Source organism: Panthera pardus, unplaced genomic scaffold (genome assembly GCF_024362965.1).
Source record: "Panthera pardus isolate Hobbes unplaced genomic scaffold, ASM2436296v1 HiC_scaffold_12, whole genome shotgun sequence".
Classification (NCBI taxonomy): domain Eukaryota; kingdom Metazoa; phylum Chordata; class Mammalia; order Carnivora; family Felidae; genus Panthera; species Panthera pardus.
In genome coordinates, this window is record NW_026526677.1 from 58,097,498 (window position 1) to 58,112,779 (window position 15,282).

The 15,282-nt window shown below is 41.3% G+C and overlaps 1 protein-coding gene across 3 annotated transcripts in view; it reads left to right on the forward strand.

Moving 5' to 3' along the window:
• Nucleotides 1-230: 230 nt before the first annotated feature.
• The window catches only part of POLD3 (DNA polymerase delta 3, accessory subunit), a 51,612-nt gene continuing 36,560 nt past the window's right edge, over nucleotides 231-15,282 (forward strand). Inside the window, exons 1-3 of one of the 3 annotated variants that reach the window (XM_053900086.1) lie at nucleotides 231-407; nucleotides 1,708-1,763; nucleotides 11,804-11,906. In XM_053900086.1, coding sequence (XP_053756061.1) covers nucleotides 348-407; nucleotides 1,708-1,763; nucleotides 11,804-11,906 — 219 coding nt within the window. In that variant the 5' untranslated portion in view covers nucleotides 231-347. Of the gene's footprint in view, nucleotides 408-713; nucleotides 1,141-1,707; nucleotides 1,764-11,803; nucleotides 11,907-15,282 lie in introns of those variants that run through there. The other 2 variants (XM_019449807.2, XM_019449808.2) reach the window with 2 other exon arrangements.

The window sequence follows — 15,282 nt, forward strand, 5'->3', positions numbered from 1 at the left end:
ATTATTTTATCAATTTACAAAGTGGAAAGGCTGTGATTCCCAGAGGTGAGGTATTTTGCCCTGGGTTAGTCATTAAACTGCAGATGAGAGATTTGAAACCACAGCTCCAAGAACAGCCCTTCCACCTCACGCGCACGCTCTCAGCTCTACACTTCCGCCTGCTCCAACTTACTAGCTCCGCCTACTTGAGCCTGCGCCGTCTCGGAGACTAGTTTGACCCTCGGGCGGCCGCCGTAGCGCGTCGGATTCGTTGCTGTGGGAAACGACCCGGGACCTGGGAGGGTGGAAAGACGTTTCCCGCCGGCGGGAGCTGCGGTTGTGGCGGCGGGGCTCAGCGCCGCAGCACCATGGCGGACCAGCTTTATCTGGAAAATATAGACGAGTTCGTCACGGACCAGAACAAGATCGTGAGGAGCTAGGACTGGGGAATGTGGGCATGCGATTGGAGTCTTGGGCCAGGCCAGGGTTGCTGGGGGCCTTGACCCCTCTGCGCGTGGCCTGGTGGGGACTGGCGGAGGGGAGACAAGTCCCCACGCCTCGTGCCCCTGGGCGAGCGAGGACTCGCAGGGGAATTTCTCTGCCGCGCGCAAGTCCGCGTCCCTTGGGTGGGCGTGTTGGGGACTTTGCTAGGAGCCAGGGCTTAGAGGACAGGCGCGGAGGGAGGGGCACTGGTAGATAATAATTGTAAGGCGTTTCTTCACCTGTCTGATAAGGTGGCTGGCGTTTAAAGTCCCAAGTTTACTGTTGAGGAAATTGTGCCTTAATTGGGTTAGGTGACGAATTGTTTAGCCTTTCAACAGTCGATTTCCTCCTCTAGGAAATTTGGTATTAATACTTCATAGGGTTTGAGTAAAAGATCAAGTGAGCCGATGAATGTGAATGGACTTTGCAAACCGTGATAATTGAGTGCCTACTGTGAGCTTGGGATATACATGACTGCATTTGATCTTTACAGGACCCACCCAAAGGGCGGTGGAAGTAACCCTAAAAAAAGGAAGTTGAAGCAGACGAGCCAAATAACTGCTTGGTAGTTAGTAAGGGATAGGCAGTTTTCCAACCTACGTCTGTCTCTTTTGCTATTGCTTTCGTCTATGTCTTAATTATTGGAAACTCAGCATTTAGAATTGAAGACTTTGAGAGGTGAGGAGCATACAAGGAAGTGACAAATGACGGGAAGTTCGAGGAAGGGTGGAAGGAAAAACAAGGCTTAATGCCTGTAGTTTCCAGTCTAACCCCAGATACAGTATTCATCCACTTTTTTCATTCCTACCCCTACACCATCTGTGCCTGTTAACGTTTGTATGGCTGCAACTTTCCTTAGAAGTTTACGGTATACACTTCAAAGTAATCTAGCTCCTGGATGAGTTTTAGATATTTATCAGTGGCGGCCACACAAAAGGATGGAATGTGAATAAAGGGCACTAGTAAAACAGAATGTAAGGAAAATGAGAGCTTTTTCTTTGTATATTCAGCCCTTCTTTTTAGACTCTTGCATTAATTAGCCTGTGAAGCAAACTTTTTAATATTTGTAAGATAAATATCTCAGTCCTACCTGCCCAGATGGATCGTTCTTGCCAAAACTAGGGTGGCAGCTACTGTAATTTATAAGGCATAATCATCAAAGAGTAGGAATCTCTAGGAGCCCTTGTGACTGACTTGCACTCTGGAGTTATCTAATAAAATGTTAAAAAAAATTTCTTCTTGTAGGTGACATACAAATGGCTGAGCTATACACTAGGAGTTCATGTTAACCAGGCTAAACAGTAAGTCCAATTTACTAATTTTATTCACTTTGGAATTTTTTGTTTTGTTTGTTTTGCTTCACTTTTATTTTATTTAAAAAAATTTTTTTAATGTTTGTTTTTGAGAGAGAGAGCATTCATGCAAGTGAGCATGAGCGGGGGAGGGGCAGAGAGAGAAGGAGACACAGAACCCAAAAGCAGGCTCCAGACTCAGCTGTTAGCACAGAGCCTGACACGGAGCTCAAACTCATGAACCATGAGATCATGACCTGAGCCGAAGTCGGATGCCTAACCCGCCTAGCCGACTGAGCCACCCAGGTGCCCCTGTTTTGCTTTGTTTTTAGCTTTACAGTTAGCCTTGAGGTAATTTTTTCTTCCCCTGGAAAATGGGAAAGAGAACTATTTTTTATACTTTTTACTAATTTTGCCCATTATTTAGGAGATAGGTGGACTTACCTACTTATATACAAATGTGTGGTGATACATTTACTGGATTTATTTGTAGTCTTGGCTTCTGATGAACATCACTTTGTCATTTCAAATTTATTAAATGAGCTAGCCAATTCTGTTTATGTCTCAAATTTATATGCCTGTTATATCTTTGTTACATTTCACACGCGTTCCTTAGGCCCACATCTGGCTGTTACTGAAGTACTTTCACAATGAGGTCAACAGGTGTTTGATACAGGCTGTGTAACAATATAAGCCTGGGGAGAACTATTTAAGTGACAGTAAAAAGGGAGTGTTCAGGATGGCACAGGGCATTGTCCTTGAATTTTGCTGTATCACCTTTGCTTGCTGAAACTTGTAGTCCAACTTGAGGCCAAAAGGGAAAAGGCAAGGTTTTGAATTAACTTCAAAATTTCTTAACTTGAAAATGTTGTCTCTGTCCCAAGGGGACGAATTGGTGAACAGGCTGAGAAAACGTATATTGAATTAAATGCCCATTTAGTTCAGTTTATTCCTAAAGATGGTCTGATTTTTTTCCCCATTCTTTGAGTCATAGAAGCTTTCTTTGAGTTAGGGAATATTCCATGAGTCTTAGAAAATTCCTGATACATAGAATGGGTCAGTTTGGCTTTATGTGCGCTGCTGTTGGACAGATCTAGAATCTGGTTTTGACTGTGATTTTTATGCCTCCAGGACCTGAAACTCTTGGCCTAGGGATTGATTTGGATTGATTTTGACTCTCTGAGATTTCTGTTGCTAATGCTAGTCAGGCCCAAACCCAAGAGTTTCAGGTAACTTTGAGAATGGACATATATAAGAGTAATTGTTATGGCTACAGATGTTTATGAAATAACTATTACGATATAAGCCTGTTGGGGCTTAAAGGTGCATATTGAGAGCTGGGGATGAAATAAAGTTGCCTGCCATTTTATTGTAGTTACCTTGATGATCTGTAATTTTTATAGAATCAGCATACTGTTTAGCCCCTGTCTCTCAAACAACTTCATCCCATGCTACTGTCTACCTCACTTGTTCCTCAAATATGCTGGGCTCATTTCCACCTTTGGACATTTGCACCATTCCTTCTATCTGGAATGCTCTTCTCCCAGCTGTCCTCATCCTTCAAGTTGTAGCTCAAATGTCACATGTTACTTTTTGCAACAACCCTTTATAATGCTCTATTTCAGGTATCCCCACCCTTTCCTAACTTCCTGTCGTATCAATATGTTAGTTCTTTTCTTCAAAAGAAGAAAGAGATATAAAGAGATATGCTTTATTGAGATATAATTCACATACCATGTAATTCACCCATTGAAAATGTACAACTCGGTAGGTTTTAGTATATTCACAAAGTTATACAGCCATCACTATAATTAATTTTAAAACATTTTCATCACCCTAAAAAGAAACCCTGTATCCATTAGCAGTCACTTACCACTTTCTCTCCACTCCTTTCTCATCCCCCCACCCTCTTCTTCCCAGTATTAGGCAACCACTAATATACTCTCTGTCTATAGATTTACTTATTCTGGTAATTTCGTATGAATGGAATCCTGTAATATGTATTCTTGTGTGTCTGGTTTCTTTCACTTAGCACCATGTTTTCAAGGTTTGTCCCTGCATGTATCACTAGTTAAGTCCTTCTTAGGGCTGAATAATATTTCATTATATGGCAAGTTAGTTTCCTAAGGCTGACATAACAGAATGCTATGAACTAGGTGGCTTAAAACAACAGAAATTTCTCTTGCAGAAGCTAAAAGTCCAAAATTAAGGTGTCAGCAGATGCTCTCTCTGAAATCTTATGTAAAGAATCCTTCATTCCTTCCTAGATTCTGGCGGTTTGCTGGCAGTCTTTGGCATTCTTTAGCTTATAGCTCCATAACCCCAGTGTCTGCCTTTGTTGTCACATGGCATACTTCTTGTGTGTTTATGTCTTCACATGGCCATTGTATAAGGATACCAGTCATACTGAATTGGGAGCCCACCCTACTCCAGTATGACCTCATCTTAACTAATTACATCTGTAAAGATCCTCTTTCCAAAGAAGGTCACATTCTGAGGTACTGGTAGTTAGGACTTCAACATACCTTTTTTTGGGTGAGGGGGGACACAATTCAACCCATAATATTGAAAAAAATTTTTTTTTAATTTTTAGAGAGAATGAGCTTGAGAGCTGTGAAGAGGGGCAGAGGGAGAGAGAGAGAGATGGAGAGACAGAGACACTCTCAAGCAGGCTCCATGCTCAGTGCAGAGCCTGATGTGGGGACTTGATCCCACGACCCTAGGGTCACATGACCTGAGTCGAAATCAAGAGTCAGATTCTTAACCGACTGAGCCACCCAGGTGCCCCAACCCATAACATACTTAAATAATACATTTTATCTGTCATCGTCAATTGATGGACATTTGGGTTGTTTCCATATTTTGAGTATTATGAATAATGCTACTATGAACATTTGTGTACAGATTTTTGTGTGGACATGTGTATTCAGTTTTTTTGGATATATATACCTATTTCTGGGTCATGTGTAACATTTTGAGGAACTGACAAGCTGTTTTTTAAAGTGGCTACACTAATTTAAAATCCCACCAGCAAGGTATGGGAGTTCCCAATTTCTCCACATTCTTGCCAACTCTTTTTATCATTTGTCTTTTTTGTTTTAGCCATCCTAGGGTGTGTGAAGTGGCATTATCATGGTTTGATTTGCATTTCCATAATAACTAATAATGTTGATCATCTTCTCGCGTGCTTATTAGCCATTTGTGCATCTTCTTAGGAGAAAGATCCTTTCCCCATTTTTTCACTGGGTTGTTTTCTAATCTTTGAGTTATGAAGATTATTTTATATATTCTGGATACAAGACCCTGATCAGATATATGACTTGCAAAAATTTTCTCTCATTTTGTGGGCAGTCTTTGCACTTTTTTGATGGTACTTTTAGAAGCACAGAAGTTTTTGTTGTTGATGAAGCCCAATTTATTTTATCTTTTTAAAAATATTACTTTAAAGTTCTGTGCCCAACGTGGGCCTTGAACTCATGACCCCCCCCCCGCCCCCCCCTTAAGAAGTCCCATGTTCTACTGACTGAGCCAGCCAAACACCCTTTTTTTTTTTTTTTTTTATCTTTTATTGCTTGTGCTTTTTGCCCAACCCAAGGTCATGAAGATTTACTTCTATGTTGTATTCTAAGAGTTTTGTAATTTTAGCTCTTACATCAATAATTATCACATATTCAAGGTTTCTACATATGCTTGTTAACATATTAAAAATGCTTCAGTCCTCATAATACGAATACACTGTAGTTTTCAAATTAGGTGTTGGCTCAAGCTAATTTTAAATTCCTTTTTTTAAAAATGTTTATTTATTTATTTTGAGAGAGAGAATCCCAAGCAGCCTCCACGCTGTCAGCTTGGAGCCCAACGTGGGGCTCGATCTCATGAACTGTGAGGTCATGACCTGAGCCAAAATCAAGAGTCAAATGCTTAACCAGCTGAGCCACCCAGGTGCCCCAGCTCAAGCTAATTTTAAATGAAGCACTAAAATGTGTAAATAGGCACTTTTTCTTCCAGGAATCATTTTGTATATGGTGTAAGGAAAGGGTCTAATTTCATTTGTTTGCATGTGAATGTCCAGTTGATCCAGAATTTTACAATTCTTATTACTATCTGACATTTTCTAGGGTGCTCGCCCCAACTATCATATGAACTCCATGAAGGTAGAGAACTTGTTTACCACATTGATCACTTTTCCAATTACTATTGCTGTATAACAAATTATCCCAAAATTTAGCAGCTTGAAACAACCATTTTATTATGTTCATAGATTCTTTTGGCTTAGAATTTGGGCAGGACACAGAATGGTTTATCTCTGCTCCATCACATTTGGTGTTTCAGCTTGGAAGCCTCAGTGGTGGGGGCCTTATCATGTGTGGGCATCTTTATGCACGTGTGGCAGTTGATGTTGGCCATCTGCTGGGACTTCAGCTGGGGCTGTTGATCAGACATTGCATGTGTCTTTCTATGTGGGCTGGGCTTCCTCAGAGCATAGTGTCTCCAGGTGACTGGACTTCTTTTTTTTTTTTTAATTAAAAAAAATTTTTTTAATGTTCATTTTTGAGAGACAGACAGGGAAGGAGTGGAGTGGGGGACAGGGAGAGGGGGAGAGGAGAGAGAGAATGAGCAAGGAAGGAGCAGAGATAGAGGAGACACAGAATCCAAAGCAGGCTCCGGACTCTGAGCTGTCAGCACAGAGTCCGGTGCTAGGCGCAAACTCCCAAACCATGAGATCATGATGTGAGCTGAAGTCAGGCACTTAACGGATTGAGCCACCCAGGCATGCCCAGGTGGTTGGGCTTCTTACATAGCAGCTCAGGACTCCAAAAGCTAGTGTTCCAGCACAAGGCAAAAGCTGATTGCCTTTTCCAACTAACCTCAGAAGTCAGGCAGTGTCATGTGTGCTTTATTCTTTGCGTTAAAATGAATCACTAGCCCTCATATTCAAGGCATGGGGATGGACTCCGCCTCTCTATGGGAGGGTGTAGAAGAACATGTGGGGTGGGAGATGTTGTTGTAGCCATCTTTGGAAAATACAGGATGCCACAATCAGCGTCTGGCTCATAATATGTGCCAATAAATATTTGTTGAGTGAGTATTAAGCACTATGGTAGATATTTTCACATACATTTATCTCACATAATGTTGTCACAGTCCAATGTGATGGGTGTTATCAACCTCTTATAACAGTTGAAAAAATTGAGACTTAAGTGTCCTGTCATATTTTAAAATTTTATCTATAGGGGAAGCATTTTAAGTATTGGCGAGGGGCCCCTGTGTGGCTCAGTTGGTTAAGCATCTGACTGCCGCTCAGGTCATGATCTCACAGTTTGTGAGTTCTAGCCCTGCATTGGGCTTTTTGCTGACAGCTCAGAGCCCACTTTGGATCCTCTCTCTGGTCCCCCTCTATCTGCCGCTCCCCTGCTTGGTGTGTGTGCTCACTCTCTCTCTCAAAAATGAATAAAATATTTTTAAAAAGTATCATTTGTGGTACTAAGGGCAGTGACTAGGCGTGGATGTTATTGATTTGCTTGGATTTGTTAAAAAATTTTTTAGATGTTTATTCATCTCAGACAGAGCACGAGTGGGGGAGGGGCAGAGAGAGAGGAAGACACAGAAACGGAAGCAGGCTCCAGGCTCTGAGCCATCAGCACAGAGCCTACCTCAGGCCTGGAACCCACGAACTGTGAGATCATGACCTGAGCTGAAGTCGGATGCTTAACCTACTGAGTTGCCCAGGTGCCCCGGATTTCTTAAAGGAGTATTTTTTTCATTTCTTGTTAGCATTATTTTAGGCTGTGTCATAAAACCGTAAACCTAACAGATTAGCTCTTTCTCATCATTGATTTAAACAAGATAATTTCGGGGACACCTGCGTAGCTCAGTCGGTTGAGCATCTGATTCTTGATTTCAGCTCAAGTCATGATTGGCTCAGGGTTGTGGATTCAAGCCCTATGTTGGTGTCTGTGCTGAGCATGGAACCTGCTTAAGATTCTCTGTCTCTCAAATTAAAAAAAAACAAAACAACAAGATAATTTCAAGTTGTAAAAGTGCTGTAAAGAATAAAAATAGGTTTGAGGGGCAACTGGGTGGCTCAGTCAGTTAAGTGTCTAACTTCAGCTCAGGTCATAATCTCACAGTTCGTGGGTCCGAGCCCCGCATCGGGCTCTGTGCTGACAGCTCAGAGCCTGGACCCTGCTTTGGATTCTGTGTCTCCCTCTCGCTCTGCTCCTCCCCCACTCATGCTCTGTCTGTCTCTCTCAAAAATAAACATTGAAAAAAGTGGTTTTAAATTTAAAAAAAATAATTAAAATAGATTTGGGAAGGCATTATAGACTATATACTGTATTCATTCTAGGGAAAATTAAAATGGGAAAGTATAGTTAATCATGTGTAGGGAAGTGTATCGTTGATATTTAAGAATATTTTGCATATTTTGTCAGTAAAGGTAAAATGTTTGGTGTAATACAGTTAGATAAACATATCTTAGAGACTTAAAAGATACGCAGAAATTATTGTATTTGTAAAGATTTTATTTTTAAGTAATCTCTATATCCAACTTGGGGCTCAAACTTACAACCCCAAGATCAAGAGTCACATGCTCTAGTGACTGAGCCAGCCAGGTGCCCCTGGAAATTATTCTTTAATTTTTTTTAAAGTTTATTTCTTTTATTTTGAGAGAGAGACAGTGTGAGTGGGAGACAGGCAGAGAGAGAAGGGGAGAGAATCCATGCTGTCAGCACAGAGCCCAACTTGGGGCTCGATTTCACGAACTGTGAGATCTTGATCTGAGCCGACATCAAGAGTCAGACACTTGACTGACTGAGCCACCCAGGCACCCCTGAATAGGGCACATTTTTGTCCTCGGGGAGCTTATAGTCTAGTGGGGATGGCAGATATATAATGAAGTAGTTAGAATATAGTGTGATAAGTGCTCTAATAGGTATGGCATAGGTTCTGTTAGAACTTAGAAGGCAGGGATACCCTGCTAGCCTAGGTGGTATTAGGGAAGGCTTCATACAGGAGATGATAACTGAGCTGCTGTCTTTTTTTTTTTTTTTTTAATTTTTTTTTTTTTTAACGTTTATTTTTGAGACAGAGAGAGACAGAGCATGAACGGGGGAGGGTCAGAGAGAGGGAGACACAGAATCCGAAACAGGCTCCAGGCTCCGAGCTGTCAACACAGAGCCCGACGCGGGGCTCGAACTCACGGACCGCGAGATCATGACCTGAGCCGAAGTCGGCCGCTCAACCAACTGAGCCACCCAGGCGCCCCTGAGCTGCTGTCTTGATGAGGAGTTAGGTAGATGAGGTCTGAGAAGAGCATTCTAGGCAGAGGGAGGGCATACCAAAGAGCAAGGGGGAACTGCAGAATGTTTCCTAAGGTTGAAAATAGTGAGTGTGGGAGAATGGTGAGAGATACAGGGGCCAGAACAAGAAGGGTCTTACCTGTCATTGCTAGAGTGTTGGAGTCAATCCTTAGGGGCTAGGAAAAGACTGAGAACTTTGGAACAAGGAGTAAGATTTCAGACAGGAGTATCCAATTACCTTTCAACATCACTTATTGACTAATAGGCATTTCAGATTTAACATGCCTCTAAACCCAGCTCCTAATTTCTCCCCCAACACCTGTTTTTCCCCATCTCAGTGAATGACAACTTCATTCTTTGAGCTGCTTAGTCCAATCATCTTTGACTCCTTTCTCTCATACCCCACAGTCAATCCACCAGCAAATTCTGTTGTTTCTTCCTTTAAAATGTACCCAGAATTCACCCATTAATCACTACCTCCATTGCTAACGTCCTGGTCTGAGCCCACCATCACCTCTAGCCGGGATTACTGCAGTAGCCTCCTCACTAGTCTCTCTGCTTCCTCCCTTTCCCCTCAACAGTATATTCTCCACACAGCAGTGAGGAATCCTTCTAAAAGGTGAGATCCTGTTATTTCTGTTCTAAAGCTTCTAATGACTTCCGTGCTTAAAGTCCTACGTAGGGTCATAAAGCCCTGCAAGTCTGGCACCACTCTTCTTCCTCCACACTTGCCTCTTTTCTGTTCTTGAACTTTGCTTACTTATATTCTTGCCTCAGAGCCTTTACATTTTTAGTCTGTCTGCCTGGAACATTTTTCCCCAAGATATCCACATTGGTGGCTCCCTTACTTTCACGAAGGTTTCTGCTATGAGGTCTTCCCTAATCATCTTATATAAAATCACAGAACTTCTCAGGCTAGTTATATTCTCCTTACCTTTATTTATTTTTTTTCTTTCATAGATTCACTACTGCCTGACATATATTTACTTGTTAGTTTATTGTTTGTCTTTCTTTTCTACAGCGTAAGGGTAGGGATTTGGACTCCTCTGTTCACTGCTCTATACTCTAGAAATAGAACATAAAGTAAAATTTTGTTGACCAGATGATTTGCATTTTTAAAGCTTCACCATGGTGGCCTTGTGGATAATGAATGGGAAAGGGGCAGGGCAGAATTAACACTTGAAATAGTCCAGTTAAGAGATTTGGGGCCTAGAGTCAAGAATTACTTAGGAGGAAGACCTAATGAGATCTGGTAACTCACTAGACCGGGAGAAGTGAAGGATGATGATTCCAGATTTCTGGTTTGGGTGGTTTGAGTGGATGATGTTGTTAGGAATAAATGAAACCATGGGGGTGAATGAAATAGACCAAAATGAGAATATGTAGTTAGGTGACCAACCATCCTGGTGTGCCCAGGACTGTCTGTCTGTTTTAACACTAAAAGTTCATGTCTCAGGAAACCCCTCAGATCCAGGCACACCCAGATCATTGGTCACTCTAATTTTTAGAGGGAAAAGATAGCTGACGACAGAACTCCAGCAGCATGGAATAGGAGGAGGTGGTCAAGTCTGTGCAGGAAATGGGGCAGAGGCAGTTAAAGGGGTAGCAGGAGACTCAATGGGACATGGGATCATGGAAGCTAAGAGAGCAGATGCTTCAAGAAGAGTGGTCAACAGTATAGGTTGAGTTTCCCTTGGAATTTTTGAGTATTTAGCTGTCTTTGGCAGAAGTGTGACATATCAGAGGCACAGTAAATGTTTCTTAAAATAAAAGACAAATGCTATGCCTCTATTGTTGTTTTTGTTAAATTATTTTGTTAAACTAAGTTAGGGGGAGTCAACTTCGGATACTTGCTGGGAATAAAGATAAAAATTAGTTTAGGGATACTACTAAAAGCAACATTGGGGCGTCTGGGTGGCTCAGTTTGTTAAGCATCTGACTTCAATTCAGGTCATGATTTCATGGTTCATGAGTTTGAGCCCCGCACCAGTCTCTGTGCTGACAGCTCAGAGCCTGCAGCCTGCTTAGGATTCTGTGTCTCGCTTTCTCTCTTCCCCTCCCCCATTCATGCTCTGTGTCTCTCTAAAAAATAAATAAACATTAAAAAAATTAAAAAACATTAAAAGCGATTTTATTTCTACATTGAGTGTCAATTTCAGGTTGATGAATATTCTGAATACTGGGCAGTGTGAGTAAGCTGTTACATTCTGCAGTTCTGAAACAGCATTGCGTCTGAGCGAACATAAAATTTGAATTTCAGAATGAGACACTTATGATCATCTACATAGTGGTTCTTACTGTTTTAGAGTAATTCCTTTGAGAATCTATTAACCCTGAACTGTCTCCTTCCAAAAACACATGTGTATCTTGCTTTCAGTTTAGGGAGTGGAGGGTTAGAGATGGCCACAAGAATCCCAGGCTAAGAGTCACTGATTCCCCTCGTTTTATATCTTAGGGTTAAGAGGCCTAGAAAAATTAACTTATCCAGGATAGTTAGTGACTGAACTTTTTCTTGATTCATTGTTGTATCCACTGTGTGTTGTTGTTACTGTGCCAACTCCATACAAGTTGACCCAAACCTGTATGTCCTGTTTAAAGTCCATTTTTTTTTAACTCTCTGTCTATGGGATGGATCAAAATATTCTGTAAAAATTTGATGGACCGTCAGATTTTATATATTTTAAGTCATGAATTAAGAGTTGATGGGGTAAAAACTTAATAATGACTGGTGCCTTTTGTTTGGAACAGGATGCTGTATGATTATGTTGAAAGGAAGCGAAAGGAGAATTCAGGAGCCCAACTGCATGTCACCTATTTAGTGTCTGGCAGTCTCATTCAGAATGGACATTCTGTAAGTTGTCAGAATCTTATGAGCTGGAGTATGTTTGAGTTATAAACCATGTTACATAACATAACACAAGGGAAAACAGGATTCAGTATTAAGGAAATTTTAAAGGGAAACTTCAAGATGCTGATTATTTTGGATTTTTAGACTGAACCTAAAACTCTAAGTTTGGGTAATATCTTGGCTGTGATGCAGAGAGAGTATCATGATTATTCAGTTTTCCTAGGCAACAAGATTAGAACACTGCTCTGTTATTCTTTTCTTCCTCTTCAAAGTATACTGGGGACAGTGATGGTTAATTTTCATCCTGTTCAGATGTCCAGCCACAACTTGGGTGTTCAGAAAGTCCAATTTTATTTATTTTTAAACTGAGTTTGATTTCAATTTAAAATTTTGAAAAATTTCATCTTGGTAGGCTTATGTCTGAGTGGCTGAGGGACAGAGGTGTTAGTAGGGGACTGAGCTAATGCAGTGCAGAAGCATAGGCCAGGAACACCTTTATTCTTCTGTATCTATTTATAGTCCCATCTGGTATCTGGTCATTCATCAGCACAGGTCACTGCTGTGTTTTTATCATCCAGAGCACAAAGCTTTTTCAGGTCTGCTGACTTCTCTTAGCTACTTCCCTGTCCCTCTTGAGGGCTCAAGGATCATTCTATTACTGTCATGCCTGGATGAGGGCATCAGAAGCTCTGCTGAGATAACTCGTTCCTTCTTCTTCACTAGACTGATCCTTGGGAACTTTGATAATTTCTCCTCTCTGTCTTCCTCCCAAAAGTAAGGGACACCTTTTCTGTTCTCACTTCCCCAAATCTCTAATCTGAAAGTTCTTTTGCTTCCACCACCACCACCATCAGCTCCATAGAACTTAGCCCAAGGATTAGATTTCCTGCTCAGATATCCACTAATGTATGAGTTTTTCTCTTTCTTTTGACTTTCCCTTAGAGCCCTCCGCTCAGAAAAGCCTGATTTATCAATATATTGACTGGGGTCATCTTGTAGCAAGAGTCCCAAGCATGTGAAATTTAAAACTTGGGGCGCCTAGGTGGCTCAGTCGGTTGAACATCCGACTTTGGCTCAGGTCATGATCTCACGGTCTGTGAGTTCAAGCCCCGTGTTGGGCTCTGTACTGACAGCTCGGAGCCTGGAGCCTGCTTCGAATTCTGTGTCTCCCTCTCTCTCTGCCTCTCCCCAACTCATGCTCGCTTGCTCTCGCTCTCGCTCTCTCTCTCTGTCAAAAATAAACAAACATTAAAACTAGATTGGCAATTTAGTAATTTATAAGGAGAAACAACTGCTGTGGGATCAGATCCTTATATTCTGTGACCAGCATATTCTTTCCTCATTGGTAAGCTATTTGGCAAGCCAGGTGATAACAAGGTATTTATAAGTGTAAACAGAATCAGATGCCATTATATATCAGAAACACAAAATTAAGCAGACCTGATTTATTTGCTTTCAGAAATAAACCTGCCACCAGAATCCTTTCCACACATAGCTTTAGAGTGAATACTGCCCAAGTTTGCATCTGAATGTCTTCTTTCCTTTTTTTCTAGGTTTAACTAACCCCCCTCTTTCTTTTCTTTTGTTTTTTCTATAAGGCAAAGCCCTTTTATTTATTTATTATTTTTTTAAATGTTTATTTTTTGAGAGACAGAGACAGAGTGCAAGCAGGGGAGGGGCACACAGAATCTGAAGCAGGCTCCAGCCTCTGAGGTGTCAGCACAGAGTCTGATGTGGGGCTCGAACCCACGAATTGCAAGAATATGACCTGAGCCAAAGTCAGACACTCAACTGACTGAGCCACCCAGGCACCCTGCCCCCCTCTCTTTCTTTAATTAGTTGTTGCCTTCAATCTAGTCATGTCAATTTTATTTATTTATTTATTTATTTTAGAGAGCATGAGCGGGGGAGAAGGGCAGAGAGAATCTTAAGCAGGCTCCATGCCCAGCACGGAGCCCAACATGGGGCTAGATCCCATGACCCTGGGATCATGATGTAAGCCAAAGAGTCGGATACTCAACTGACTGAGCCACCCAGGTGCCCCTAGTCTTACCAGTTCTTTACCTTAGAATAATTGTGTTCCTTTTTTTTATTATTACTATTTTAATGTTTATTTATTTGTGAGAGAGAGACAGAGAGAGACAGAGTGTGAGCAGGGGAGGGGCAGAAAGAGAGGGAGACACAGAATCGGAAACAGGCTCCAGCCTCTGAGCTGTCAGCACAGACACCAATGCAGGGCTCAAACTCACAGACCATGAGATCATGACCTGAGCTGAAGTCGGATGTTTAACCGACTGTGCCACTCAGTCACCCCTTGTGTTCCTTTAAAGCAGTGGTTTTTATTCTTTTTTTTTGATCACTGATTCCTTTAAGAATCTGAAAGAAAAATATGTATGTTGACATATTCATAAAATTTTGAGTGAGATCATGACCTGAGCTGAAGTCAGATGCTTAACCTACTGAGCCACCCAGGCACCCCACCCCCGTGTCCATCTTAAGAGGAACCCACTGAGTGGGACGAGGTGGCCGAGTGGTTAAGGCGATGGACTGCTAAGAGGAACCCACTGAATCAGACCTCTACCCTGGTATGCATTGTTTAGCATAAGCAAGTTGGCATTTCAACTGCCAGTATCCCCTCAGACAGCATTTAGCCACACTGAACTCTCTAGGCCGTCCGTATTTTCTCCTGAAGGTACCCATTTTTGTTTGTAGGGCCTTACTTAGAAAGTTACATAAGTTTGAGTGGTTAATTCCTAATGCTGCTTTTCTAATTAGCTCTATAATTTTTTTGGTACAGTTTTACAGAACCTAACATTTTTCAGAATGACTTTTTTTTTTTTTTTTAAATGTTTGTTTATTTTTGAGAGAGTGAGCGAGAGAACAAGTTGGGGAGGGGCAGAGAGAGGGAGACACAGAATCTGAAGCAGGCTTCAGGCTCTGAGCTGTCAGCACAGAGCCCAACATGCGTCTCGAACCCAAGATCATGACCTGAGCCGAAGTTGGACACTTAACCAACTGAGCCACCCAGGCACCCTGACCTTTGTTTTTTTAAGGAGAAAATGCATTATGGAAACATACTAATATACCCAGTTTATAAAAATCACACTTTTGAAAAAAAATTTAGTTGATTTTATACTGCTTTTTTCTCTTATGTTATATGAGTTTTGGTAGTTCCTAACATTCATAAATATGTTAAAATACTGAAAAATATTTGCTTTAGTAAAGCAAAACTATCTTTAATATGATTACCAAAAACAGGTTAAGATTTCTTTGCAGTTCCTTTTGTCTGTAGGATATATCTTACTAGGGATGCACAATCAGCTAGTATTTTATTTTTTTATTTTTTATTTTTATTAAAAGCTTATTTGTTTTGAGAGAG